Source organism: Delphinapterus leucas, chromosome 17, assembly GCF_059928025.1.
Source record: "Delphinapterus leucas isolate spDelLeu-1000000601 "Yukka" chromosome 17, BTC_Dleu_Yukka2, whole genome shotgun sequence".
Classification (NCBI taxonomy): domain Eukaryota; kingdom Metazoa; phylum Chordata; class Mammalia; order Artiodactyla; family Monodontidae; genus Delphinapterus; species Delphinapterus leucas.
Window position 1 is genome coordinate 74,743,436 of NC_143145.1, and position 26,456 is coordinate 74,769,891.

Here is a 26,456-nt window from a genome sequence, read left to right on the forward strand (position 1 = left end):
TATGTGCGTAAGTGAGGTTTTGTTTGAAAGCTCCTGGAGCATTTTCTGGCACAGAGTAGGAGCTCAGCAAGGAGTTAATATATCATTACTTCACCATCTAAGGGAAATACACACGCCTTTGCACAATAGATTATTTTACTGGAAAACCCAAACAAGATAAAAACCATAGCACTTAAGATATCTTTGCTCAGTTTTAAAACATGTCTGTCTTGGGAATTCCCTGGCGGTCCAGTGGTTAGGACTCGGTGCTTCCACCGACGCGGGTGCGGGTTTAATCCCTGGTTGGGGAACTAAGATCTCATAAGCTGCGCCAAAACAAACAAACAAAAATGCCTGTCTTTAAAAGTTATGTATTAACCAATATCAGGAACAACTTTTACGCCTTTTGTCATTTATCTTGTCAGTCAGATCTTTTAAGGAAGAGCCGCGATTCACCCCGATGCAAGCTTGAGTGTCTTACCAGGGCGCTCAGAACTCCTGTCTGTGTGGTGGTGGATCCTTTGGAACCTTAGAGTTTAACTTGTTTGTGCTGCGGCTGTCAGTTTCTGATTAGCTGGGCCTCACCCGTGGTTTGACTTACACTAGTTTGCTTTATGAGCTGTTCCCAGGATGGCTAAATTAGAAAAGTCACGAGTAGAAGCTTCTCAGTTGTTTCCATTCACTGGGGAGGTGAGGTGGGAATGTGGACGATAGCCCCGAGTGTTTTATGACTGACAGTGTGACACGGGAATTTGATTAAATTTGTTTTACTGTCTTTATTAAAAACAATTTTACTAGTATATGGCTTTAAAAATGATAGTCTTTTACAAAGATATATGTTAAGTCTGTGCTGCAGTCTTGGTGTATAAAGCACATATAATTATTTTTTAAAGTAACATTCTAACATGGAAATCAAATTTTTTATGTTATAATTTATAGTATATTTATCCACAAAGAGTTACTTTAGATTATTTTACCTAGACTGTTTACAGTTTAATAATATTCATTTAAATCTTGGTCTGTGAGGCAATAAATGAGTAAATTATCACTCAGAATGTATTCATTGATGGGTCCACCTTTTTTTTAAGTCCATTCTTAAAAAATTTTTTCTGTTGTCTCATTTGGATTTGTTTCATGAGAGTGTGTCTTGCAGGTTAGCATAGCATTTAAGCTAAGTATTTGTGGACCAGGCTTACTTAAATTAGTAATGAATAAAATAATTTGAATATTTTGCACATCCCAAAGTAATTTGTTAAAATATATTAAAGTTAAATTCTACCCTTTTTGCCAAGTTTTTGTAATGGTTAACTAATACAGACCCTAAGTTAGTGCCTCTATAACTAAGTCTCAAGTGATTACCTTAAAATAAGTTTAGTGTCACAGTTATAATCTAGATTATGTTCATTACCCAGCTTCTTACTTATACTATTTTAACAGCTGATGTTAGTCTTTCTCAATCCTTAAAGTGATAAATGAGACTTTACCTTTCTAATTAGTGGCTCTTTTAGTAAATACCCTTCACCTCATTAAAAAAAAAAAGGCAACCCTTCTCCTGAAGAGAACTGTTAGAGATAACAGGTTAAAATGTGTTTTAACAAGCTATTTACCCAATTTGATTGGATAATAGTGGGTTGATAGGTCCTGACCATGACAAACTATTACATAATTATATCTGTGGTTTCATGAATATGATTTGGCCGATAGAAATATTTATCTCCACATATGTGCTCTCCAGACTATTAGGTTTTCCTCTAATATGGTGGTATTAAGGGGAGTCTTGAAATCTAATAAGATAAATATCTTGGGGTAGAGATGGGAACAGCAGGTGTGAGTCGTGCCTTTTCATACCAAGTGATTACAGTGGCTGTTTGCTCCAGAATAAGTAGTTTACCATGAAACACTGCAGGAGGCTCAGGGTCTTCTGTTGGTGCAAGACACTAACTTTATTAAGCATGATGCTGCCAGGAGTGTGTTCTGTATGATTTAGTCCCTTGGGTTTTGAGATCATCCATTTCTTTGTAGATTTCTTTGTAGTACATTCTTACTGTAGCTTTAAATTTTAGTTCGATGTATTTTGTGAATATATAATAACTACACGTGCTACAAAATTCAAAAGATATTCATTGAAAAGTCCTCTTCCTACCCTTGTGTCTGTCCTTCAGCTTCCCTGGAGGCGGCCAGTGTTGAAAATCAGAATTTTATTTTTGCTTGTGACTTGCGTTCCTTTTATATTTCCTGAACTGGTGGGGTTTTTTGTTTGTTTGTTTAAGGATACATTAAGTCTTAGCAGTTTAATTGATGTTTTTCCCTTAAATGATAAACACCGAGGAGATAATAACAATGATTTGGGGAGCTATTTTGCATACTATATCCAAATGAGGGCTTTAAATACAGTAACTTTTCTTTATAATAACAGTAAAAAAAAAATGATTATTTTTCCTTGAGATTTCTAGGTATATGTTGAAGAGTTGTAAATTCCATGCCAGGGGTTTGTGAGGAAAGAATATCATTAATATGTAAAAATACCATCTCATTTCCTTAATATGTATTTTGTTAATGAAGTCAGGCATTTTTTCTTGTGTTTATTAGTTTATTATTTCTCTTTCTGTGAGTAGTGTATTTATGTCCCACCTGTTTTTCTACACTATTATTCATTTTGTAATTGATTTGTAAGACACTTTTTTCTCCCTTCATTTTTAGGTGTAGCAGGGAAAAATTAGCCCTTTGTCGTATCTGTTGAACTCATTTTTCTTTGTTTGGAGTTTGTCTTTTGCCTATGTTTATGGAACATTTTGTCATACATAATTTAACTTTCATGTGGCCAAATTGATTTGTTTTTCATGACTTCTGGATTTTATAGAACAGTTAGAAAGGCCTTTCCTAGTTAAGATTTCTTTTTGAGTCGTTATTTAAATTAAAAAAACTTTATTGAAGTATAGTTGATTTACAATGTTGTGTTAGTTTCAGGTGTACAGCAAAGTGATTCAGTTATACATATATATATATTCTTTTTCAGATCCTTTTCCATTATAGGTTATTATAAGATACTGAATATAGTTCCCTGTGCTATACAGTAGGTCCTTGTTGTTATTTGAGATTTTTTTTAATACAGTTATGTTTTCTTCTAATATTTTCATGCTGTTGTTTTACATTAAAATTTCTGTTCCATGTGTAATTTATTTTGGAGTAGGAAGGTAATAATACAGCCTTATGTTTTTCCAGATAACAACCACTTAATCTAACATTTTAAATCAAATAATTAACTTGATTTTTGTTTTTTTTTTTTTTTTGGCTGTGTCACACAGCTTGTGGGATCTTAGTTCCCTGACCAGGGATTGAACCCCAGCCCTTGGCAGTGAAAGTGCTGAGTCCTAACCACTGGACCGCCAGGGAATTTCCTCTCCACAGATTTTAGATCCTTTATTTAGCATATACAAAATTTCTGTGTATTCTTGGATTTGATTCTAGATTCTCTGTAGTGTCACGCTACTTTATAATAGCTCATGACGCTAGTTCTATTTATTACTGTTTTTTAAGAATTTGCTTGCCTGTTTATTCAGCTAATATTATTGATTACATTAGAATGTGCTGGGCACTGTTCTAAATGTTGGGATTTATTCTATATCTGGGGATACAGCATTGAACAAAGTCTGCCTCCACAGAGGTTAGATTCTGGTATGAGGTTTGGTTAGTTTTATCTTCTAGATGTTTAGTTTGTCTTTATATCAATTGTGTTGTTCGTTAATTTATTCATCAACTTAATTTGTAAATGATTATTCACTAATTTATTTACAATAAGTGCATTCAATCATTTATTTACCAAATATTTATTTAGCATCTACTAAATAATAGTAGTTTTTAGGGCCAAGGACACAGTGGTGAATAAGTCAGACATGGTTCTTGCTCTTGTGGAGCTTTTGTTTTAGAACAAGCTAACAAGAGTAGGTCAGCTAGGTGTGCTGTACAGAGCATGAACGTAGGGACCCTGGGGAGGGTGACTGCTTGGTGACTTCAGATTTTGTAGTCTGGGACTGTCTCTTTGAAGAGATGACATTTCGTCTGGAACCTGAGAGGTAAGAAGGGAACGATGATGCAGTGATCCTGGACAGAACAGCAGGTATCAAGGCTGTGCGTGTGGCGTGGTTGAGAAAGGGGAAGGCGGCCAGGGTGGCTGGCTCTTAGTGGTAGAAAGAGGGCGGTAGGACAAGAGGACTGAGGGGTAGGCAGATCATGGAGAGTTAGGTGTTTGGAGTTTATTCCAAGTCTATTGGGGACCATTGGAGGACTTCTGAGCAGTAGCTGGAATGTTCACTCTTGCTTCTGCGTGAATGGACTGGGGGCCAAGAGATGCAGCAGGAAAACCAGTCAGCAGGGCAGAACATTGCAGGAGTCCAGGTGAGAGATGCTATTGCCTGAGACAGAATGAAGGAGTGGAGATCGAGGAAGGGAGATGGGTGTGAAGGTGGAGTTGGCAGAACTTGCTGAGGGTGTTTCAGGTCTTACTGAGGTGTTTTTTGGTTTCTTGCTTTCGGTTTTTTTTTGGTAATTATATTTAAAATATTTGCAATACTCGTTATTTTTTATAATGGCTTTATTGAAGTATAGTTCATGTACCATACAATTCACCCATTTAAAGTGGGTGGGTTTTTTTAAAATTCAGTGCCTTTTGGTATATTCAGAGTTGTGCAGTCATTACCACAGTTAATTTGAGAACACTTTCATCATTGCAGGTAGAAACCCTGTGCCTGTTAGCATTCACTCTCCAGTTCCCATCGACTCTCCCAACTCTAGGGAACCACCAGTCTACTTCCTGATTCTGTGGATTTGCCTGTTTGGGATATTTCATATAATTGGAAACATATGCTTTGTGGTCCTTCGTGACTGGCTCCTTTCACTCAGTATACTGTTCTCAGGACCCAACCATGTTGCAACATGTATCAGTACTTCAGTCCTTTTTATGTCTGAATAACAACACTAGATATTGAATACTGAATAATATTGTATGGCTATACATTAGTTGGTAGACATTTGGATTGTTTCCAGTTGGGGGCCATTATGAGTAATATTGCAAGATACTTTTTATACCTGTTTATTTTTAAGCTCAAAATATATTTTTAAATCTGTTCTCTTTCAGTGCACCCCATTTTTGGTTTTACTCAGATTTCTCTGAGTACACTAATTACATTTCTTAAATTCTCTTATTTCTTGTAGCTTCTGGGCCATTTGGTTTTTCATTTTGTTCCATTTATTTCTAGCTAAAGAGTTTCTTCAAATGTCGGATGATTCTTGTTTGCTTATTCATTCATGTTTAAGTGAAGGGAATAGTGAAGTAGTTGAACTGTGTCTCTCCATCAATTCTGACTACCTCTGCAGAAGCTCTCTCTTCAAGTGGGCTTGTATGATGTACTCTGACATTAAATTTCCACCTACTGTGTTCCTCACTCTGTATCCACTTCTCCAACAGTGCTTAATCATATTGTATTATAATAATTTGTCTTCCTCACAACTAGAGATTTCAAGAGCAAATGCTGTATTTAATTCCATTTTGTATATCCCAACTTCTCTTGCACAGTGCGTCACAAAAAATAATAAATACATGTTTGTTGAATTGAATTTTATATCACATTTTAAATTATCATGCATTAAAATGTGTGGTGTTTTTTTTTTCTAGAGGCGTGGAGCTATCTCCTATGACAGCTCTGATCAGACTGCGTTGTACATTCGTATGCTAGGTAAGAATTATTTATTTTGCACCAATATCAGTTAATTTTGTTATCTGCTGTTAATTCAAGATCGAGATATCTTTCACTGGGTAGCTTTTCATCACTGTTTGCAGCAGAAATGACCTATTACTTTGAGGTTGAGTGTAGAAGCCAAAATTAATATGATGTGAATAAAGAGGGGCATCTTAGAGTTTGGGTAATTGAGAAATCTCTGGCTTAATAACTGGGACTCTGTGATTAGTATACAATTTTAAGTTGCATCCTGATTATTCTTCATAAAAAGAGTCTTAGATTTGTACAGTTGCTGAATACTAAACGGTAACATGAACAAAGACGAGACCGTGAATTACCTGATCGCATAGTCCTGTCACTGGATGTGTTTGTTCTCAGTTGGCTGGTGAGAAGGCCATTTGTCTTCTCCTGGTCTCAGTTCTTAAATCTTTAATGTATTACTCAAGTGCAGAGGGTAAAATGAATTTGATGTGTGTATATATACATGTATAATTGATATATATATATACACACACATACATATATGTGTGTAGTTTCTCTCTTTCCCTCTCTTTGCCAGATTTTTCTCTTCATCCACGCACTCCTTGATCCCTTGTACTTTAATTCATACTATTAAAAACATACTATAAAGATTCCAGTAGGCCCCTTTACTCATCTTTTCTTACTGTCTTTTCTTCATGACTGCTCTCCTTATACTCAGAATTCCTCACTCAGTTTCTATGATATTTGGTCACTCTTCACCTGCTTCTGGGGTGGTGATTTGGTTTGGGGTTTTTTGTTTGTTTGTTTGTGCCTCTTTCATTAACTCTTTTTCATAGTCTTAGGCCTGTGTGTTCTCCAGTGTCCTGTTTTTGCTTTTCCCTTTTTCTCTCTTTAATTTACCTTGTGTATCTTACCTGCCTAGTCCCATTCTACTCTAGCACATATTTCCCCCCAGGAATGTTGAGCCTTTTCTTCTTTACTGTCTCCATCTCTCTCTGTAGACATGTCAGGATTCTACTCTCCTTAAAACAGAGTTTTAGACTCCTGTCTTCTTCACTCTGTAGAGCATCTCCACATGGTTATGGGTACCTCACATTTAACATATGTGTTAAAAGATTTGTGTTCCCCAGGTCTGTGATTTTGCATTCTTTCACCGTCTCAGAAAATGGAACTCCATTCTTCTGGTTGTCAGGTCAGGAACCTTGGCGTCATTCTTGACTCTTATTTCTTATTTCCTCTGCGTTTACTTCATCACCACATCCTCTTGGCTGATACCTTCAAAGTGTATCCAGGATTTCACCACCACGATGCTGTTACCACCCCTAACTGAACCACAGTTACTCGGTTTTTTATCGGTAGCTGTCGTCACATAGTTGTACATTAGATCTCCAGAACTTCCCTCGCGTAACTGAAACTTTGTACCCCCTTGACCAGCATCTCCCCATATCCCCTTCCCCGCAGGCCATAGCTGTTGCCTCGTTGAATGCACTCACTCCTTAAGCGTCTCCCTGCGTCTGCCTGTGCGTCTCTACTTGATTCTAGTCTATGCAGCCAGAGTGAACCTTTTCAGACCTAAGTCCATCTCACCCCTCTGTTCTGAATCTTCCGATAGTTTTCTGTCTTGGAGTAACAGCCAAAGCTATTATAATGGCCCGTTGAAGGTCCAGTGTGATGTGGCCCTACTGTTTCTCTGACCACACCTCCTACCAGTTCCCCTCATTCACCTCACTCCAGCCACGCGGGCCTTTTTGCTTGACCTTGAACGTGACAAGCATGCTCCCGTCTCAGGGTATTCATACTTGCTCTCCCTACGTCTGGACCCGTCTTCATCCAGGTAGCCGTGTGGCTCACTGCTTCGCTGCCTCCAGGCCTCTGCTCAGATGCCTCCCGTTTGCTGAGGTCTCTGACCACAGCCATGAATCACTCCTCCCCAACTCCTCCTCCCTGTTCTTCTTTCCTTGCTTTAGTTTTCTGCATGGTGCTTTTTACCATCTTCCATAGGATGAAATTATTTCTTTGTTTTATTATTTGTGTCACTCCATGAAAGGGTGAGCTTCATGAAGACAGGGACTTTATATATTCTGCTCACTGCTGTGTTACCTGACATGTAGTGAGTGCTCAGTAAACATCCAATAGAGAGTGAAGGCATCGCCACATGAGAGAAGGGATTAATCGTTGTGCGATGGACTCATGGTGGATGACGGGCACCTTGAAACAAAGAATAAGCAGGAGAGCCTTCCAGGCAAGCGGAATTGCGAGGGCACAGGAGTGGGGACTGGAGACTTAAAGGTTATAAACTCGGAGGCTGTGGAAGTGTAGTGGGAAAGGTGCTGCCTTTGGAGCCCGCAGAGCTAGGTTTAAACCCTGGCACACCTTTACACTAGCTTTGTGGCATATGCATGCTCTTAAACATCTAAAAATCTCAGTTTCTGCATCTGAAAATGGGGGTTAAGATTTCTATCTCTCAGATTTGGTTAGAGAATTAAATGAAATAATGTCTGCAAGGCAGAAAAAGAGTACCTGGCAGAAGATTGCAGTGGTTATGTGGCTGTATGGAGAAGTAGATCCAAAAGCCATGTGAATATAGGAAGAAACAATACTGAGCTTATAAACAACAAAGTTTAAGACCCAACTAAAGACCTTGACTATACCCACTGTCAATGAGAAAAAAGAAGATTGACCAAATTAAACATTTCAGGCAAAATCTTTAACATTTTAATTTTCTGTACATGTAAAAAATTATAAGCTGCTTGAGAATAGGTAATATATTTTCTATTTCTTTATATCCCTTATAGTATAGTGTTAGGCACAGAGCAGACACTTAATAAATATTTGCTTCTCATTGTGGCTTTTTAAAGTTTTGTCTTGAGGATTTTTTTTAACTCCATGTGAGTAATAAGATATGAGGTTGGATTATCATATACATGAATCATCTTTCAGAAGGTGACTCTAAAATAGAGATTATAATTATTAGAGGGGTAGGTTAAAAAAAAACCTCATCTAGCCTTATAACTCAGTGCCAAACATTTGTAAACCCTTTCAAATAAATCAGCTCTTAACTACTTATTTCATTTATATCATTAGTAGCCTGAGTTATGGGTTTGATCCCACATAGACCTTTATTGCATGTGGGAGCTTCTTCCTGAACGGCAGCCTTCTAAGCTTATGTTTTATTCCTGATTCTGTCCAGGAGATGTACGCGTAAGGAGTCGAGCAGGATTTGAATCAGAAAGGAGAGGTTCTCATCCATATATTGATTTTCGTATTTTTCACGGTAAGTGTTAGCAGATACAGTATTTCTCTCAGACTTCCAGTAAAAGATCTTCATAAAATTATGTAATTTTCATTTCAGATCTTCATAAAATTATGTAATTTTCCAAGGGAAAGCGAATACAAGGAAAAACATATGTTTAAAATGTTTTTAAAATACTGGGTCATGATAAATGACACTTTATTTCTAAATAATACTTGTAAATGTTTAGAGGCAAGTAGAATTGGAAAGTATCAAAATATGAAAGCTGGTATGGTTTTTCTTCTTTCTTATTTAAATGTGAAATTACTTTGGTACATTTTTTTCTTTTTAAAAACTATATGTTCAAAAAGTTGTTTTATTCTAAATGTTTGGTCTTCACGACTCTAGATAAAATGCTTTTGTGCAGGTGACATTATATAAAGGTATCTCAGAGTTAACAAGGTATATATCCCTTGGATTTATTTAAAAACACCCACACCCCTGAAAGATGTTTGGTAGAATGCGTATTTTGAAAACAAACATTGTTTGGTTCCGGCACATAATGGGAGAAAAAGGGAAAAAACAGGACTTCTAAAACCCTTAAATATTAACCATATTAAATCTGTTTTCGGAGGAGTTCCTCTTTTGGTAATGTGGGATAAATTACTTGGATTAACAATACAATTGAAAAAATTAGAAAAACTAGACACAGTAGAAAAGACGTGTATTTGAGTGTATCAGAGTGCCGTCGAGGCAAGGACGAGGCGGGCATTTCAGGCTACTTTTCCCCTTAGTGGCATCTGCTGATGCTGGGAAAAGTGGGTGAGAAGCTGAGCAGAGCTTTTGTTGGACACTTGAGGCCAGAAAAACAAAAACAGGTGTTTGTAGTCCACCAAGGTTGGGGAATTGTCCTGGTAAACTCTCTATGCTTCAGTCAGAGACCCAAAGTGCTTTATATTAGAAAACAATCCCAGCCTTAAACTCTCTCAAATAATGATTAGATTAAGGTGGTCTGTGATTTTAGTGCCTCTAAGCCACCTGCTTAGAAGTAAGTGTTAATCTTCTTCGGAGGAAGGAGACTCTTTTGGATTTGGTTTGCCAATATTGAGAATTTCTGCATTTATATGCATGAGAGAGAATGGTCTGTAGTTTTCTTTTTTTGATAATGTCTGATTAGAGTGAGTTAGGAAGTGTTACCTGCGCTTCTGGCCTCTGAAAGAGATTTTAGAGGATTGGTATAATTTCTTCCTTAAAGAATTCACCAGTGAACCCCTCTAGGCCTGATGTTTTCTGCTTTGGAAGGTTGCTGATTGTTGATTCAATTTCTTGAATAGAGATGGGCCTTTTCAGGTTGGCACCTTCTTCTTGTGTGAGTTCTGGCAGACATTTACTGTGGGATTAACCTGGTCAAGCTCCTGGAGGTAAATCTCACAAAATTCTGCTCCCCCCTCCCACCCCATGACTGGATTTCCCTGGAGCTTTTAACTCTCAGAGAAGCCTCCAGAAGTTCATCGATTATAGTTCAGGTTTCTCTGCCCCCGGCACCGGTTCCCAAGGAGGTTTCCATTTGTGAGTCTCTGTGCCAGTAAGTTGTCTCTCTTTGCCTGTCTCTCCAGTCTTGGGGCAGTGAGTTGCCCTGTGTCCTCACCTCTTCAGTGGATCCTAGAACAGTTGTTGACTTTGCAGTCTGTTCAGCTTTTTATGTGTTGTTAGGACAGAATGGCAACTTCTGAGCTCCTTATATGCAGATCCAGAAACCAGAAGTCCTATTATGTTATTTCTAAATGAAATGATAAATAAGTATTTTGAATTTTTGTTTTAATTTCTATTACGGAAAATATCCGTAGATACAACGCACATAAACTAAAGCTCTTTGGGGCAGTGAATAATTTTAAGAGTGTGGAAGAGTTCTGGGGTCAACATGTTGGAGAAAGCTACACAAGAGTTACCCCTAAAAGCATGAGGTCTGGAGATTTTACAGGCAAATTATTCAGTGTCTTTAAGAGACTGATAATTAGTTTCACAGCACTTTAAATTCTTTCAGATTACACAAAAAGAAGTCATTCAGAGCTATTTTTATAGAGCAAATATAACTTTCAAGAGGCAAATGTAATACTCGTAAGTGTAAATGTCTATAAAAAAATCTTTGGAAAAAATATTAGCAAAAAGAATACCAACAGCATAAAAGAATAATACTCCAGGATTAGTGGGTTTGTCTGGGGAAGGAAGCGAGAGTGATTCAATATGTCGTTTTTTTCTGTAACAACACATTAGACCTTAGTAACATGGGTTGCCTCCAGGAGGGAAACTGGGCGGCCTGAGGACGTGAGAGAGAAAGAAGCTGTTTGTTTTACACCCTTTTGAATTTTGATTCATGTGAACATATTACTCACTGAAAAGTTTAAATAAAATTGTTTGTAAATATTGTAATATACAAAGATTGGCTCTGAGTAAGGATATCAGTAAAATGGTTAAGTCTCAATGTTGACCTAAAGAAAAGCACAGTGTTGCCTTGGGAGTCTCTAGGTTACCCCTTGTCTTCTACTGCATTTTAGTGAAAGAGAGGATTTGAAAATTATAATTGTTATAAGATGCTGGAAGTCTTAAATAGGAGACATAATGGGACATTTCTGTGGGGGAGGGAAGTTGGAAATGACCAAATTGTTGGAGGTACTCTCTCATGGAATTCAAACAGGATGTTTATCTTCTAAATCATTATGAAACCAGGAGCAAATGATGTAAAATCTTAAGGACAAAATGAGAAAAGTACGAGCAAAGGTATCAATGATGGCAGGAAAGGTAAACGGACAAAATATTCCTTCTAAGAGATAAAGATGCTCAGATTGGGTGCAAAATGAAACCTAGTGGCAAGAAATGGTTGAAAGCAGTGTGCAGCAGTCCCAGGCTTGAGGATGTTCCTCGGGCTTGGGGACCTGCCCTTGCATCCTACTGGGGAGCCTCTGTGGTCTGGTGCCTCAGCACAGCAGAGCCCACTCGGCTTCTGGGTATGCAGATTCTCTTCACGACCCCATCGTGACAGATGTTCTGAGACTCTAGGCTGTAGCTGGAAATTGCCACTGTGGAACTGACCCTGTAGTTATTATAAAACAAGAGTATCTCTCTAAGCCAAAATGATAACGTAATTTGGAGGGGTTTTTTAAATAGAGAAAAATGAGTCATTCTTTCCTACTCATGTCGTAGGTTCTGTTTATCACACAGCTCAGAATTCTGAAAAGAAAAAATTTTCATCGAGCGTATTTTGTGAAATGTGATCTAATCAGGGGGTGAGCGCATGCCCGAGCTGTGGCTGAAGCCTCCCGAGTGCCGCCTTCAGCCGTGTCCCGCGGACCTGGCCAGCGCTGTGGGGTGGGCGTAATCCCTCGAGGGCCTGAGCAGTCGGGCTTCAGTAATGTGCCCTCTCCTTTGTATACAATTAAAAATATGACTTTATTTTTCACAGTGACATAAATATTTGCATGCTGAAGTTAAAATAGTTTCTAGAATGTTCTGAATACAAAATTCTGGATAGGTGTATTAAATTCATTGAAGCTAGAATTTTCTCTGTGTACAGCTCCTCACCCCACGCCTTCTGTGCATCTCTTTGGTTTTACCTTAAACTCACTGTTAACTTTCCCTGTTGTAAAATTCTTGTCTCTCTCAGTTCTTTCATTGCTTACAGCCAGTCTGCATTCAGTCCCGTGTATTTAGTAACCGAAAATAGCTGTCATTCTCCTCTCCTTTCTGTCCTCCTCATCTCCTATCCTGCTTGATTCAGACCTCTGTTACCACAGTCTGGGGTTATTCTGGTGGTCTCTTAACCGTTGTCCTTACTTTTAGGATTCTGTCTTGTAATCTGTCCTCCCAGGGCAGGGTCTTTTTAAAGAGAGAGAGAGTTTAAAATACAGGAGAAAATGCATATCAACAGGTTAGAAACATATATTGTACCATTAGTACATTATAACTGCTGCTTGTCTGTAATTTTGTATTTCTTCCATGTGTTCTATTTGTGAGGTGCTGCTGATATGTGTTTAGGTGCTGGAATAGTTTTAACTTGTTTCTGGATTGTGATTTTCTCCACGTTGAACATAATTGTCTTTATTAAATTTGCCTAGAAATTAGACATCTGTACTGCAATATTGAGCTTTTATTGAAAGATTCTTTTATATATACGGTTTATTATAAACAGTGTTTGGGTTTACCATCCCAAGGTGCATTCTCCTCTAGCTGTTTATCCAGTTAGAGAACAATTACAGGCTCCAAAGTTAGCAAGTGAGACCTCAATAATAATTTTATTATGTAAATATTGCAGTTTTCTCTGCCTTGAGTTTTTGCGGTTTGGATTATCTTTTGTCATAAATCCTTATTCTCGTTCTCGTGAGGCCTAGAAATGGATCTTCACAATAGGATTTGCCATGGGCATTATCATGCCGCAAGTTCTGACTTTGAGTCTTTCTAAAAGGGTATAAAGAGGCAAAAGAAGAAAATTAGCTGAACACGTGAGTACATTAAATACAGAAACAGTGTTCAACTTCACTACTAAACAAATTCCTGTCAAATTTAGAAAGTTAAGCGAACGATCAGCTAAGGTGCTAGTGATAGAAGTTTGCGTTATTACAAACTTTTTAGAAGGCAGTTCGTCACGGTGCATCAAGAGTCATAAACATTTTTTTTCTCTTTGATTTCAGCACTAGACATGTATGCAAAGGGAATAATCTTACACAAATGTCAATGTATGTGTGAGGCCATTCACATTGGCCTTATTTATAATAGGAACACGTATTAGGTTGTGGTGTTATTCACTGAAGTATTTGAGGGTAAAAGACCAGAATGTTTATAACCTACCCTCAGATGTTCAGAAAAAGAATCAAGTACACACCACACACACGTACACACACACACACACACACACACACACACACAGTACAAATGGTAAAGCAGGTGGATAAAATGTTAACAATGGCAAATCTGAATAAAGGGTGGTGATAAAGGGTATTCCCTGTACTATTTAGTTTTGCAGCTTTTTGCATTTTTTATTTGTATTTCAAAATGATCTCTAAACAAAAAGTTTTTAAAGTATGGTAATTAAATTATGCATTTATTAAAAATCATGGGTTTATAGTCGGAGTGCAGATTTGTTAACTGGTATTAGACCAGGTCTGTGGTTGTTTATAAAGAAATGGGAGAATTCAAACTTTGGGAAGACGTTTTGAAACTAACCTGTATTCATGGTTACAGAGGGTGGGGGGATTGGGAAGATCATGAATCCTCGTTGCCAGGAAGTGTTTGCAGAAGACCTGGTGTAAGTCTGCAGCCAGGGTTAGCCTGGCAATTTGTCACAGATTCTGCTTTAATCAAGAAATTCTACTCTAGTTTTTAAGTCGTCACACAGAAGCTTTCATTCTTAACTAGGTTTTGTTGTTCTTGTTCGGGGGTTTTTGTTTGTTCGTTTGTTTTTTGGTCTCTGCTGCTTTAAGTGGACTGTTCATGCTAACTTCTTTGTGAATTTATCAGGTGTTATTATCTTGGTTCTATGGGGCAAGAAAACAAACTTTCCCAGATATCATCTCTCACTGAAGAGATTTTATGAAGCATTCTTTTTTTTTTTTTTTTTTTTTTTTTGCGGTACGCGGGCCTCTCCCGTTGCGGAGCACAGGCTCTGGACGTGCAGGCTCAGCGGCCATGGCTCACGGGGCCCAGCCGCTCCGCGGCACGTGGGATCTTCCCGGACCGGGGCACGAACCCGTGTCCCCTGCATCGGCAGGCGGACTCCCAACCGCTGCACCACCAGGGAAACCCTATGAAGCATTCTTTTACCTTTGTTTGTGTTCTTATTACCTATGTTATGGTACAAAAGATAATACATATCATACATATTTACATAGTTTGAGTTTGAGAAAGGGATTTTTCATGTAAGGAAGTCATTGTTGACATTATTTTAGGATGATCAGAAACATTCCTTGGAACATTGTTTTTTCAAACTAATATTTTCTTCTCTGGGAAGTGTTCCATTTTGCAATTTAGATAGAACATGCATATCAGCGGGAATTATATGATGGGTTGTGTTTATTAAGAAATTTGGAAGATCTTAGCTCACTAAAGATACTGCTGAAATGTTCAGACGCTCATGTTAAGTCAGAAATTTTTATTCAGCCCGAAAGGAGATGTGAAATTGCTTATTGAATAGAAAGCAGTTTCTGGTTACACTACCTAAAAGGTGTCATGACAGTCCATGAGTATTCACAGTATGCTAATCACTAATTATTTGTTTAGATAACAAAAGACTAAGATTGGTGCTTCTTACTTAGCCTTCTTGTCCCTTGTCCGTCCCGCAGGGCTGTGCCTGGAATCTTGCAGTGGTGTTTAGGGCTGTCGGGTTACTACTTAGCCTCCTTGTCCCTTGTCCGTCCCGCAGGGCTGTGCCTGGAATCTTGCAGTGGTGTTTAGGACTGTCGGGTTACTAGCAGGTAGCGCAGCTGGCTCTCCGCAGCGTGTGCTCGTTGGGTGTAGCTCTGTTCTAAGGGTTTGGTCCATTTCTCAACAGGCTGATATTTAAACTTCCGTGTTAACGTTAATACTTCTTTGATATCTACTGAAAAGCCTCAGCTTTCATCCCATTTTTAGAAGATCCCTAACCTTTCAGACCTGCCCTATCTAGGAGTTCCTCCCACTGAGGTCCAGATTTCTGGTCCTCCAGCCTTTAATAAACTGATTCTTGCTGTCCCGCATTCAACTAATTTTAACCCATTTAGTCTCCTGACCTTAACGTTGTGAAAATTCGAGGTTTGGGGCACCTGATAATGATGAGCAATACGTACACTACCAAACTGGGAGAAAGAGGCAATGGGGGGTAGAGAAGAAGGCTGGGGAGAGAGAAGCTGATTGATTAGAAAGTGGCAGAGATGTTAGGCTGCTGGCTGGGTGGTGTGGACTGAAAAGTGCCCCAGAGCTGGGTCTCCCTGACGCGGCCCCGTGGCTCCGGACCGTCTCTCCTTAGCGTGACAGCTCCTCTTCCGCGGGCTTTCTCAAGTTCTGCTTTCACTCCGCGCTCTGTGGAGAGAGAACCAGGAACCTCCCTCCTGTGAGTTTCCTCCTTTCGAGTATGTTGGTTTCAGTAACCAGCTTTCCGTAGGGTGGATTACGAGCCCCAAATTTTCCTACAGATATTTTTCTATGTCCAATTGGCCGTACACCTGGTCTCTTGAAATGTAATATTTTGACTTTTAAATTAGTTGGGCTTAATGAAATGGATTCCATATTGACTTTGTGTCAGAATTCATCTCTTTTTTGCTGTACATTTGATGCCCCTACATTTAGTAAATTATTCTTCTAGTTACACATTCTTTTTAGCTTATATGGTAACAAATTCTAATATCTTTAAACATAAAAGCATTATTATAATTCTGCTCCACATGTGCACTGATACCTTCCTTTGCAAGGTTCTGGCATGGTTATTAAGTAGGAAGGGGAGCTGCCAGCTTGAAATTTTCATGGAATTCACCAAAGCTCATTGACGTCATCCAGACTGGAAGCCATGGTCTCTCTGCCAACGTCGGACAAGATGTAATACCAGGAGAATGTTTTTTCATGTCCACACAAACGCAGTTTTCCGTTTTCTTTTACTCCCGACACATGGTAATGTTCCATTCTATGTAAATGTGTTTTGCCCATTATCTTGAGCCTTTTTATTCATTTTAGCACTTTATTCCACCCCATACTAGGGAACCTTTCAGGATATTTACATTGTAGCCTAAAAGGCTTTTAGCCTTACTCATCTTTTTGTTCCTGGTTTCTGGCAGCCTCTGGCTCATGGTAGAGATTGAATATATTCCTGTTGCATCAAATTGACTAAAACTGCATATCTTCTACCAGTTAGACTTAATAGGGTCCCATTTGTATTTCTCTAAGTATGATCTGTATTAGCTGTAAACTGAATTCAGGCTGGCTACTGCCCTTCTGTTGAATCGAACGTCTCATGTTGTCTTTATTATAATGACCCACTCTGAAAGCAGACAAAATTATTAAGTTCTGCCTTAGACCCTCAGGTGCGTTTGATTTTGTGTTGTTTCTTATCTTTCTAACAGGGCTGTGTTAGACTTGGATACTTGTTTCATACTTAGTGACACAATCAGAAAGAACATCTGTTTCTGCGTTTATCTTGAGCTTAAAAGCTTATGTCATACTGACTTTATTGTCTTAGTTTATCTTAGTCTTTAATGTATAGTAAACTCCCACACAGACTCAGGTCCTCTTATATTCCGAAGCTTTTACTGCTTCTTCCCTTTAAGAATAGAAGTTGTTGCGTGGCGTTTCCCTCAGCCATGACTTTTTCTGTGTTACATTGTTTTTCTTATTATCTTTCATACTGTGCTGCCTGGTCATCACTTTCCTATTTACAAGCGTATATATATATATATATATATATTTTTTTTTTTTTAGCCATTATTTGTTTGATTTGCTAAGGTGGCTGTCCATGATTTGTAATTTAGTCTCTCATTCAGATGTGAGTGTGCCAGCCTCTACTTATAGTTCTGATATTATAGACTAAGGTCATATCTGTCTGGCGTTTCTATTAAATTTTAGTTTGTTCCCAGTCATTCATTTATCTTGAAATCATATCTGGTTGTTTCAGAAACACTTCTGTAATAGTTCATAGTCACAGGAAACAATCTCATGTCCTTTTCCCCTGTCTGTTCATCATGCGTGTTCCTGCCTCCTTCCTATAACAATCCCCTTGCCAAGCAGTGCCTGTAGAGATGAGTACTGCTGTGCTGAATCGAATTAGGAAACAGAGCATTCTGCCCCCCTGTATGTATTTTTTTTAATGTATCTAGTTTTCCAGGAGATTGTGAAGTGCCTGCATTTGAAAAACCACTGATTTTTGTTTCTTTTTTGTCTCAAATTGAAAGAATATCTACTAGATATCTTCTCTAACTTCATAGCATAAATTAGGGAACCGATATGGCTTGGACCTTAACCTTAATAAAATTTAATGATAGTTTAATTCTGCCTGACCTTTGGAGAATTGGAGAAATTGGAGATTTAACTTTAAGCTTTATTTTGTATGTTATACAGTAAGGCTTGTGTGCTTTCTTTTCCTTCTTTTTTTCTCAGCTCACTAATAAGGGAATTAGGAATGTAACAAATAAGGAGCTGTGTTCAAGTCCTACGTTTGAGCATAAGAGGGACCCAACATGTCACGTATCCCGTCTCTGTAGGAGAGTTGGGAGTGATACTGCTCAAGACGTGTTGATTTTCCAGCCCTTTTGTTTCCTTAACCTATTACCTATATTTCTTTTTTCTGTCCACTTTCTAATATGAAGGAGAAAAGAAATGCCTAATCCATAACAATAAGAGTAATCTTTTTAAAAGGGTTTTATAGTGACTGTTTTATCAAATCCTGTCAAAGTGAATATTGAATACTGCAAACTAAAGTTATAAGAATTGCTTAAAGGAAAGAAGATTAGTTTATTCTCATGTTAACATTGATCTAATTTTAGATTATGAGTAGCTCCTTTATTTCTTTGGTTTGTAGTGAAGCTTGGAATGTCTATATATTTATTTTAAAGTAATGACGTATGCATATTTTGAAATCTTTAAATGTGTGCATTTAATTCTACAGTATGTAAAAGTATACAGTGCTTCAGAAGGAAGTTATGCTATCATGAAGAATAAATCTGGCTTTGTTAAAATAAATAGTATGAAGCCATGTGCTTAAAAATATTTAAACATGAAACCAATGTTATATGTCAATTATGCATATTGTTTTAAAAGAATTGATATCTGTAACAACTATAGCCATTAATGTTAGTGTTTATTCTTTGCCCAAAAAGACGTATTGCTGTATTATCTCTTTTGATTTTTACAACAGTTCTGTAAGGCCTGTTTTAACAGTGAGGAAACTGACAATCAGTTCAATAACTTAAATAGCTTTCCTGATATCACAAAACTAGTAAAAGGGGCAGGGCTGGGATTCAAAATCAGATATGTAACTCCAAAGCTGATGTCTTTATTTGCCCTGCTGTACTGCTTCTCCGTATCAGAACAAGCTACTCTACTAAAGACCATTGCTCTGAACACCTAGCTGTTTTTTCTCCATTTATCCATGCATGCTAAATGTAAAAATTCTTCCAAGAAAACTTGAATTTAGATGTAGCTAAATGTGTTTATTCAGTATTAACAGGAGGCTTTCTGATATGGCTTCCGTTCTTTTTAAGGAAAATTAAAGAGGAGATTAGAACGGAGAATGTCTTAATATTTTTTATTCAGTTATCATTCAATATGACCTTGCCCTAGACTAGAGTTAACACCTTACAGCACTGAATTTAAAAAAAACATTTATGACAGTCTCCAAGGGTAATTCATGCTAATGCGTCTAAATGATTGTTACGGTTTTAAGGTAGCAGGTATAGTGACTGCAGGACTCCCTCTTGTGGACAATTAAAGCAAGTAGTGGTCAAGTCTCAAGATCCACAGGCTTTTCTGTTAAAAACCTCTTTTGTCTAATAATATCGGTGACACCTTTGCCATGCCGTTTGGATGACAGACAGAGAAGAGGGTCTGTAGGAGAGTTGAGAGTGATACTGCTCAAGACGTGTTGATTTTCCAGCCCTTTTGTTTCCTTAACCTATTACCTCTATTTCTTTTTTCTGTCCACTTTCTGATACGAAGGAGAAAAGCAAGAGAAAAACATGGCTTCTAAATTTGCTGCTATCCCACATTTCAGTACTGGCTCAGAGAAGCCAGGAGTGGGTGACTGGAAGTAATTCCCATGTTCATTAAGTAACGATGCTCATTTAGTTTTGGTGGGTTGATTAGTTTGTTCGTGATCACAGAGTGAGGTAATGTGATATTTTAGACAAGAACCAGCAGCGCCAACAGTTCTTAATAGTAACTTGATTAAGTCACTGAGCCCTGTCGGCTTTCTAAGCTGGATTGGAATGTAGGTAACCATGTAAACTAGAACAAGCCCGAGACTTAAATAGTCCTAGCCTGGTGGAAGCTGGGCTTGAATAAAGACAACTTTAATCTGTTGTCTTTTATGCTGTGAAATAAATACTGGTGTGTCTCATGTCACAAAATGAGTTCGTGAGAATATTGGTTAATAGGGTCAGATTTTATGTAATATGGTCAGGGGGTGAGCCTTTTAGCCATTTAACTGTCTGAATGGAAGTACTAGTTAAGTTCTCAGGATCACTCTTTCTTGTTCCCAGTTCCCCATGTATCCTCTTTTTATCTGTTCCTAAATGATACTACTTATTCAACTTGATACCTTCTCAATAGTGGCCTCTACTTGCTTGTTTCAGTATAGGAATTTTATTTTTAATCATTACAGGGAATCAGTATGTATCTGTGTGTGGAGGAAGGCTGGGGGTGGGGTGAAGCAAACCTGAAACTAAAATTTTCCATCTTAACATGATCTCATCATGCTTCATCCTTGATTCATAGTTACGATTCCCTTTTCTCAGATCATATTTTGGAAGCTATTCTAGGAGAGTTCTGGAAACCTCTCCAATTTTCTTTTAGAAAACCGATTCTCCAGTTTGATAGTGTGTTTTAGAAGCCATTGAAATGTGCTCCTATGTGCTTGTTCTACTTCTGAGGGTTTGTTGTAAGGGAATCAGGACGTGTGCGAAGACTCAGTTATAAGAATGTTTATTACAGAGTTGTTGGTAAGAAAAATGAAAGTTAGGAGCAGCGTAACAGCAGAAAGATTTAGTAAATTATGATAGTTTCATACTTTAGAATAATATGTGGCTAGTAAAAATGATGGCACATGTAAGTGCCATTTATTGACTTGAAAAGATGTTCGTGGATTCTTAAGTTAAAAAATGCTGTGAACTGTCTGGGATACGAGAGAACCTGTATGTTTATGCATATATAGGAAATAATTCGTAGAAAAATACCTAGAGCACCAGGCTGTTGATAGGTGTTGTTTCTGGACTGCTAAGCCTTTCCATGCACCTTGTCCCCATTCTCAAACCCAGGTTGAGCGGAAGAGAAGGCTTAGGGCAGCTACTCCCAGAAGGGACCAGGCAAAACACCTTTTAAAGGAAAGGGACAGTGTGGCTCAAAAATAACAGGGTAGGGGGCTTCCCTGGTGGCACAGTGGTTGAGAGTCCGCCTGCCGATGCAGGGGACACGGGTTCGTGCCCCGGTCCGGGAATATCCCACATGCCGCGGAGCGGCTGGGCCCATGAGCCATGGCCGCTGAGCCTGCGTGTCCGGAGCCTGTGCTCCGCAGCGGGAGAGGCCACAACAGTGAGAGGCCTGTGTACCGCAAAAAAAAAATAAAAATAACAGGGTAGGAAGCTCTAGGGGTTGGTTCCTCCATCAAAACAACCACTAAACTGGAAAAAAAAAAAGGCAGAATTAACTATTTCAGGACTCTGGACCCTGACTGGACACTTATAACAGCCAGGGGAGTGCTTGATGAGGGAGGGGCTGCTGTTCTTTGGCAGTTGAGCAGTGTGCACAAACCAGTGATCATCCCCCGCTCCTCAGCCCCTCGACCTGTGGGGAGAGTGGCCCGTGTTTCTTTAGTGACTTGCTAAAGCCAGGTGGGCAGTGGGGACCTAGTCCTCCAGAAATTTGGGGTTGCTTCTTGACGTCAGTCTGGCAGATCCTGAGGGTTAGGCACAGATGTTTGCCTTGGTTTCAGCCCTTTCAGCTGCAGAGGCTTTGCCCAGAAGCATCTACCAGAAGATTTAAAGAATCGGTACTTCTCTCCCCACCCCCCAGCCTTTGGAGCCAGACATATAAGGGAAATCTGTGTTGGGTCTTTGGCTGACTGCAGAGATACTGTAGCAGGAATTTCAGTGACCACACACAACAAGGAATAAACAAAGTCAGATAGATATGCAAAGACCAAAATAGTCTGGTCACAAAATAGTCACAAAACAACAGATGGCTTCTGCCCACAACAAGCAGAAATAAATAGCCCTGGAAGAGTGAGAGATTAGATTTCCAGTTGCCACAGCATAATACTCACAATGTCCAGTTCTCAATTAAAAACTATAAAACATACAAAGAAAATGGAAAGTATGGTCCATACATATGAAAAAATGAACTTCACAAAAACCATCCTGAGGAAGCCCACACATTAGAATTGCTAATCAAAGATGTTAAATCAACTGTCTTAAATGCTCAATGAGCTAAAGCAAACCATGGGAAAAGAACTAAAGGAAATCAGGAAAACGTTGTATGAACAAAATCAGAATCTCAATAAATAGAAATTATAAAAAAGAACCCAACAAGTTCCAGAGCTGACAAGTATGATAACTGAAATGAGAAATTCACTAGAGGGATTCAGCAGCAGATTTGAGCAGGCAGAAGAAAGGATTGGCAAACTTGAAGATAAGAACATTGAAATAATCCAGACTGAGAAGCAGAAAGAAAAAAAGAATGAAGAAAAATGATGAGAGCCCAAGAAACCAGTGGAGGGATCATCACGTGTACCAACATATGACTCATAGGAGACCCAGCAGGAGAAAGAAGAGAGAAAGGGGCACAAAAATGATTTGAATGGTGGAAAACTTCCCATATCTGAAGACATGGATATACACATCCAAGAAGCTCGGTGAACTCCAAGCAGGTTAAACTCAAAGAGATCCACACAGAGATGCATTATAGTCAAATAATTGAAACCCAAAGGCAAAGAAAGATAACTGGGGCAGCCATGGTAAAAGCACCTGAATATTGAATATGTTTAATGCTAGAGCTGAACTTAAAATGCAAATGGGGATTGGAGTGAAAGGGGGAAAAAAGCACTCTAACAACTAACAAACACTGGAAGAGGAAAAGGCAAAGAAGATGGGATATAGAGTGATTTCCTGTGTAGTGTTATTTCCTGTTTGTAATAATAAAACATTAAAGAATGACATCTAAAGCTGACAAGTAGTGGAAAGCAAGTAGTGGAAATATAAGCATATTTAATAAAATGAAGGTATTTTTGCAAATTGTGAAGTTGTAGCAGCGCCCTTCAGTAGAGGATTGCTTAAATAGATTATGGTCCATCCCTATGATGGAATATTTTGTAGCCTCAGAATGAGGAAGGTCTCTGTGTGCTGATAGAGAAAGAGCTCTAAGATAAATTAAAAAACAAAGTACAGAACAGGTTATATGGTATGCTGCCATTTACGTAAAAGAAGTAGAAACATAGTATATAATGATGTTTCCATATATTTGATCCAAAAATTGAGAAAGGATACCCGCAAAACTTTTAAAAGGTGATCATTGTAGGGGAGAGTTTGGCATTTGGTTGGGTCAGAAACTGGGTAGGGGTAAGGTTTTTCACTGTGTTCTTTTCTCCCTCCCTCCTCCTTTCCCTCCTTGATTTTCATTTTTGAAACGTGAGTGCAGTACGTATTAAAAATTAGATTAATGAAAAAAAATCAGATACCACCCCTCCCCCCATTTTGGTCCCACCCCTCCCCCCATTTTGGTCCTATACTAAGTCTCAGGCAAAGCTTTGAGGTAGTTTTAATTACCATCTCTGCAAAGTCTTATGGGATTTTCAGTTCTTTCTGGAATGTAATCTTCTTAGGTATAGGCTCCTCAAGCCCCCTAGGTGAAGAAAATTCTTTTCACTGGTTGATTTGCCATTTCATTTGGACAGGTTCTCTGTCCTTTCTTAGATTGTTTGAATAATCAGTCATTGTTAAGGCTGGTTCTATCACTAAGTGAAGGTCTGTTTCTTATCCTGTTGTATAGGTTATTTGTGGAGTTAGTCTTGCTGGAAGGCATTGGGTTCCTATGAGGAGTGAACTTTTCCCCTTCAGTTAATATCTAATATTCATGCTCAACTTAATGTGGTCAAAACAGAACTCTTGATAATGAGTCCCAACTTCAGGGCTCTGTGAAACAGGAAAAAAGACGAATTATGGTTAATTTTTTTTAAGTTAAGGAAAATGAGACATTGAGAAGTTGTGACTTGTGAGAAGTCACCTAGAAGATAGGAATAAGGCAGGGGGAGGTACAGCCATGATCTCGTGGGTAGAGCCCTGACTCCCAGACAGTGCCACCTGTCTTAACCATTGACAGTGTGAATCCTGCCATGTTGATGTAGGGACTTAGCACAGTGGATTGAGCCCCTTCAAATGAGGCTTATTAATTTTTTGGACCTTATGTAATTATCCTCCCAAAGAGATTCTCAAGTTTACTTCAAGGGTGGATTAGTTTGGACGTACAATTTGGGAGCAGTGATCCTACTGTCAGTGTCCACACACAGGATGCAAAGGAATTGCCAGTGATAAAATTGTTACCTTTGGTGTGTGATTTAAGATAGTAAATTGAAGGGAATGCTTATGAAGTCATGCTTATGACCTTGAACTCTTTCAGGTTGCTTTTCCATAATGAATAGAATACGTGTCTTCTGCAACATTTTTTAGAAGCTTTCTAAATGCCTTGGCTCTAATGCGTTAATTGTATTGCATTTCTACTTTGGTTTCTAAGGTTATATTTGTAAAATGGGGATGATAATCTTTGCCATCTTCACAGGACTGTTGTGATTATTAAATGGGACGGCAGATGTGAGCGTACTTTTTGTAGAACAGTAAAGTGCCTTGTAAATGCAGAGATGGCAGTGCTTGTATTAATTAGTTCTCATCTGCTCCCCATGTGTTCGTGTCATTCCACTCTGGCCCTTCCAGGTCCGGTCTTTTCTAGGAGTAAGACTAGAGGGTCATATTAAATTCTTGTATTTCTGGGACTTCCCTGGTGGTGCAGTGGTTAAGACTCTGCACTCCCAATGCAGGGGGCCTGGGTTCGATCCCTGGTCAGGTAACTAGATCCCACATGCATGCCGCAACTAAGAGTTTGCATGCCACAACTAAGAGCCCACAACTAAGACCCAGCACAACCAAATAAATAAAATAAATGTGTATTTAATTGAATACTTTTATTTCTGTACATTAGCTTTTTTCCCTCTGTGTTTCTTTCTGTACATGCTTTCATCTAAATAAGGACACTTTTGAATAATGGTATACACAGAATTTTATCATAAACAGTCAATAAACCATACTGTAGAGATGTAATAAGAAACTTGTGCGTAATACTGTGGACACACAGGCTTTGTCAGTAGATCTGTGTTTTAAAATCTAGTTGTCAGGGACTTCCCTGGTGGTGCAGTGGTTAAGAATCCGCCTGCCAGTGCAGGAGACACGAGTTTGATTCCCTGGTCCGCGAAGATCCCACATGCCACGGAGCAGCTAAGCCTGTGTGCCACAACTACTGAGCCTGCGCTCTACAGCCCTTGAGCCACAGCTACTGAAGCCTGCGTGCCTAGAGCCCGTGCTCCGCAGCAAGAGAAGCCACTGCAAAGAGAAGCCTGCACACCGCAGCGAAGAGTAGCCCCTGCTCACTGCAACTAGAGAAAGCCCGTGCGCAGCAACAAAGATCCAACACGGCCAAAAGTAAATAAATAAATTTATTTTTAAAAAAAATCTAGTTGTCACCCTATATTGGCTGTATGATCTTATATATTAAGATCATACACCCTATATTGGCTGTATGATCTTACATATATAATATATAAACCCTATATTGGCTGTATGATCTTATATATAATCTCTTGTAGATTCAGTGTGCTCATGTATAAAGTGGAAGATAATAATACTTGTTTTTTTAACATTGTTGACGGCTAGATGAGATACCTCTTCTTTTTTTTTAAATTCATTTTATTTATTTATTTTTGGCTGTGCTGGGTCTTCGCCGCTGCGTGCGGGCTTTCTCTAGCTGCAGCGAGCGGGAGCCACTGTTTGTTGCGGTGGCCGGGCCTGTCATTGCGGTGGCCTCTCCCACTGTAGAGCACGGGCTCCAGGCACACGGGCTCAGTAGTTGCGGCTTGCGGGCTCCAGAGCACAGGCTCAGTAGTTGTGCCGCATGGGCTCAGTTGCTCCACGGCATGTGGCATCCTCCCGGACCAGGGCTCGAACCCATGTCCCCTGCATTGGCAGACGGACTCCCAACCACTGCGCCACCAGGGAAGCCCTAGATAGCTTTTTTCAAAGCACATGGAACATTACTTTCACTGAACTTATTAAGCTAACCTCATTTCCTCAAACATACTAATTCTAGTTCAAACATAATTGCTTGATATTAATAACGTTACCATTTTGGTTCTAGTCCTTTTAATGTAAGTTACATTGATAAAGATAAAAATTTAACTCCACAGTTGTTCTAGATACTCTATTTTAGATCCACTGGGATGAAAAATGAGAAAAAACCCACGTAACTGTGCGTTATCTTATTTCTGGCTCATGTCAGTGTATGGGAACCTCAAAACTCATCAGGTATTTCAAAAACAGTATGCATTTATTCATTTACTCAGTATGTTTTATGCATACCTACATGGCACTATTATTAGGCTTTGGAATACAAAGATGAAAAAAAATAATCCGTGCCTGTATTGGAGGTCATCATTTGTTGAAGGAGACAGATAAATAAGCAGTTGTAATAACAGCCTCAAAAGTAGTGTGATAGGTGTCTGCATGGGTAGCCTTGAGAGCCCAGAGGAGGTGCCTCCCACCTCT

The 26,456-nt window shown here is 38.9% G+C and overlaps 1 protein-coding gene across 1 annotated transcript in view; it reads left to right on the top strand.

Annotated features, from left to right (window-relative positions):
- Positions 1-26,456, top strand: part of PDE7A (phosphodiesterase 7A) — a 131,366-nt gene that overhangs the window by 63,007 nt on the left and 41,903 nt on the right. The window contains exons 2-3 of the mRNA XM_022595281.3: positions 5,651-5,711; positions 8,887-8,970. Coding sequence (XP_022450989.1) covers positions 5,651-5,711; positions 8,887-8,970 — 145 coding nt within the window. The remainder of the gene's footprint in view (positions 1-5,650; positions 5,712-8,886; positions 8,971-26,456) is intronic.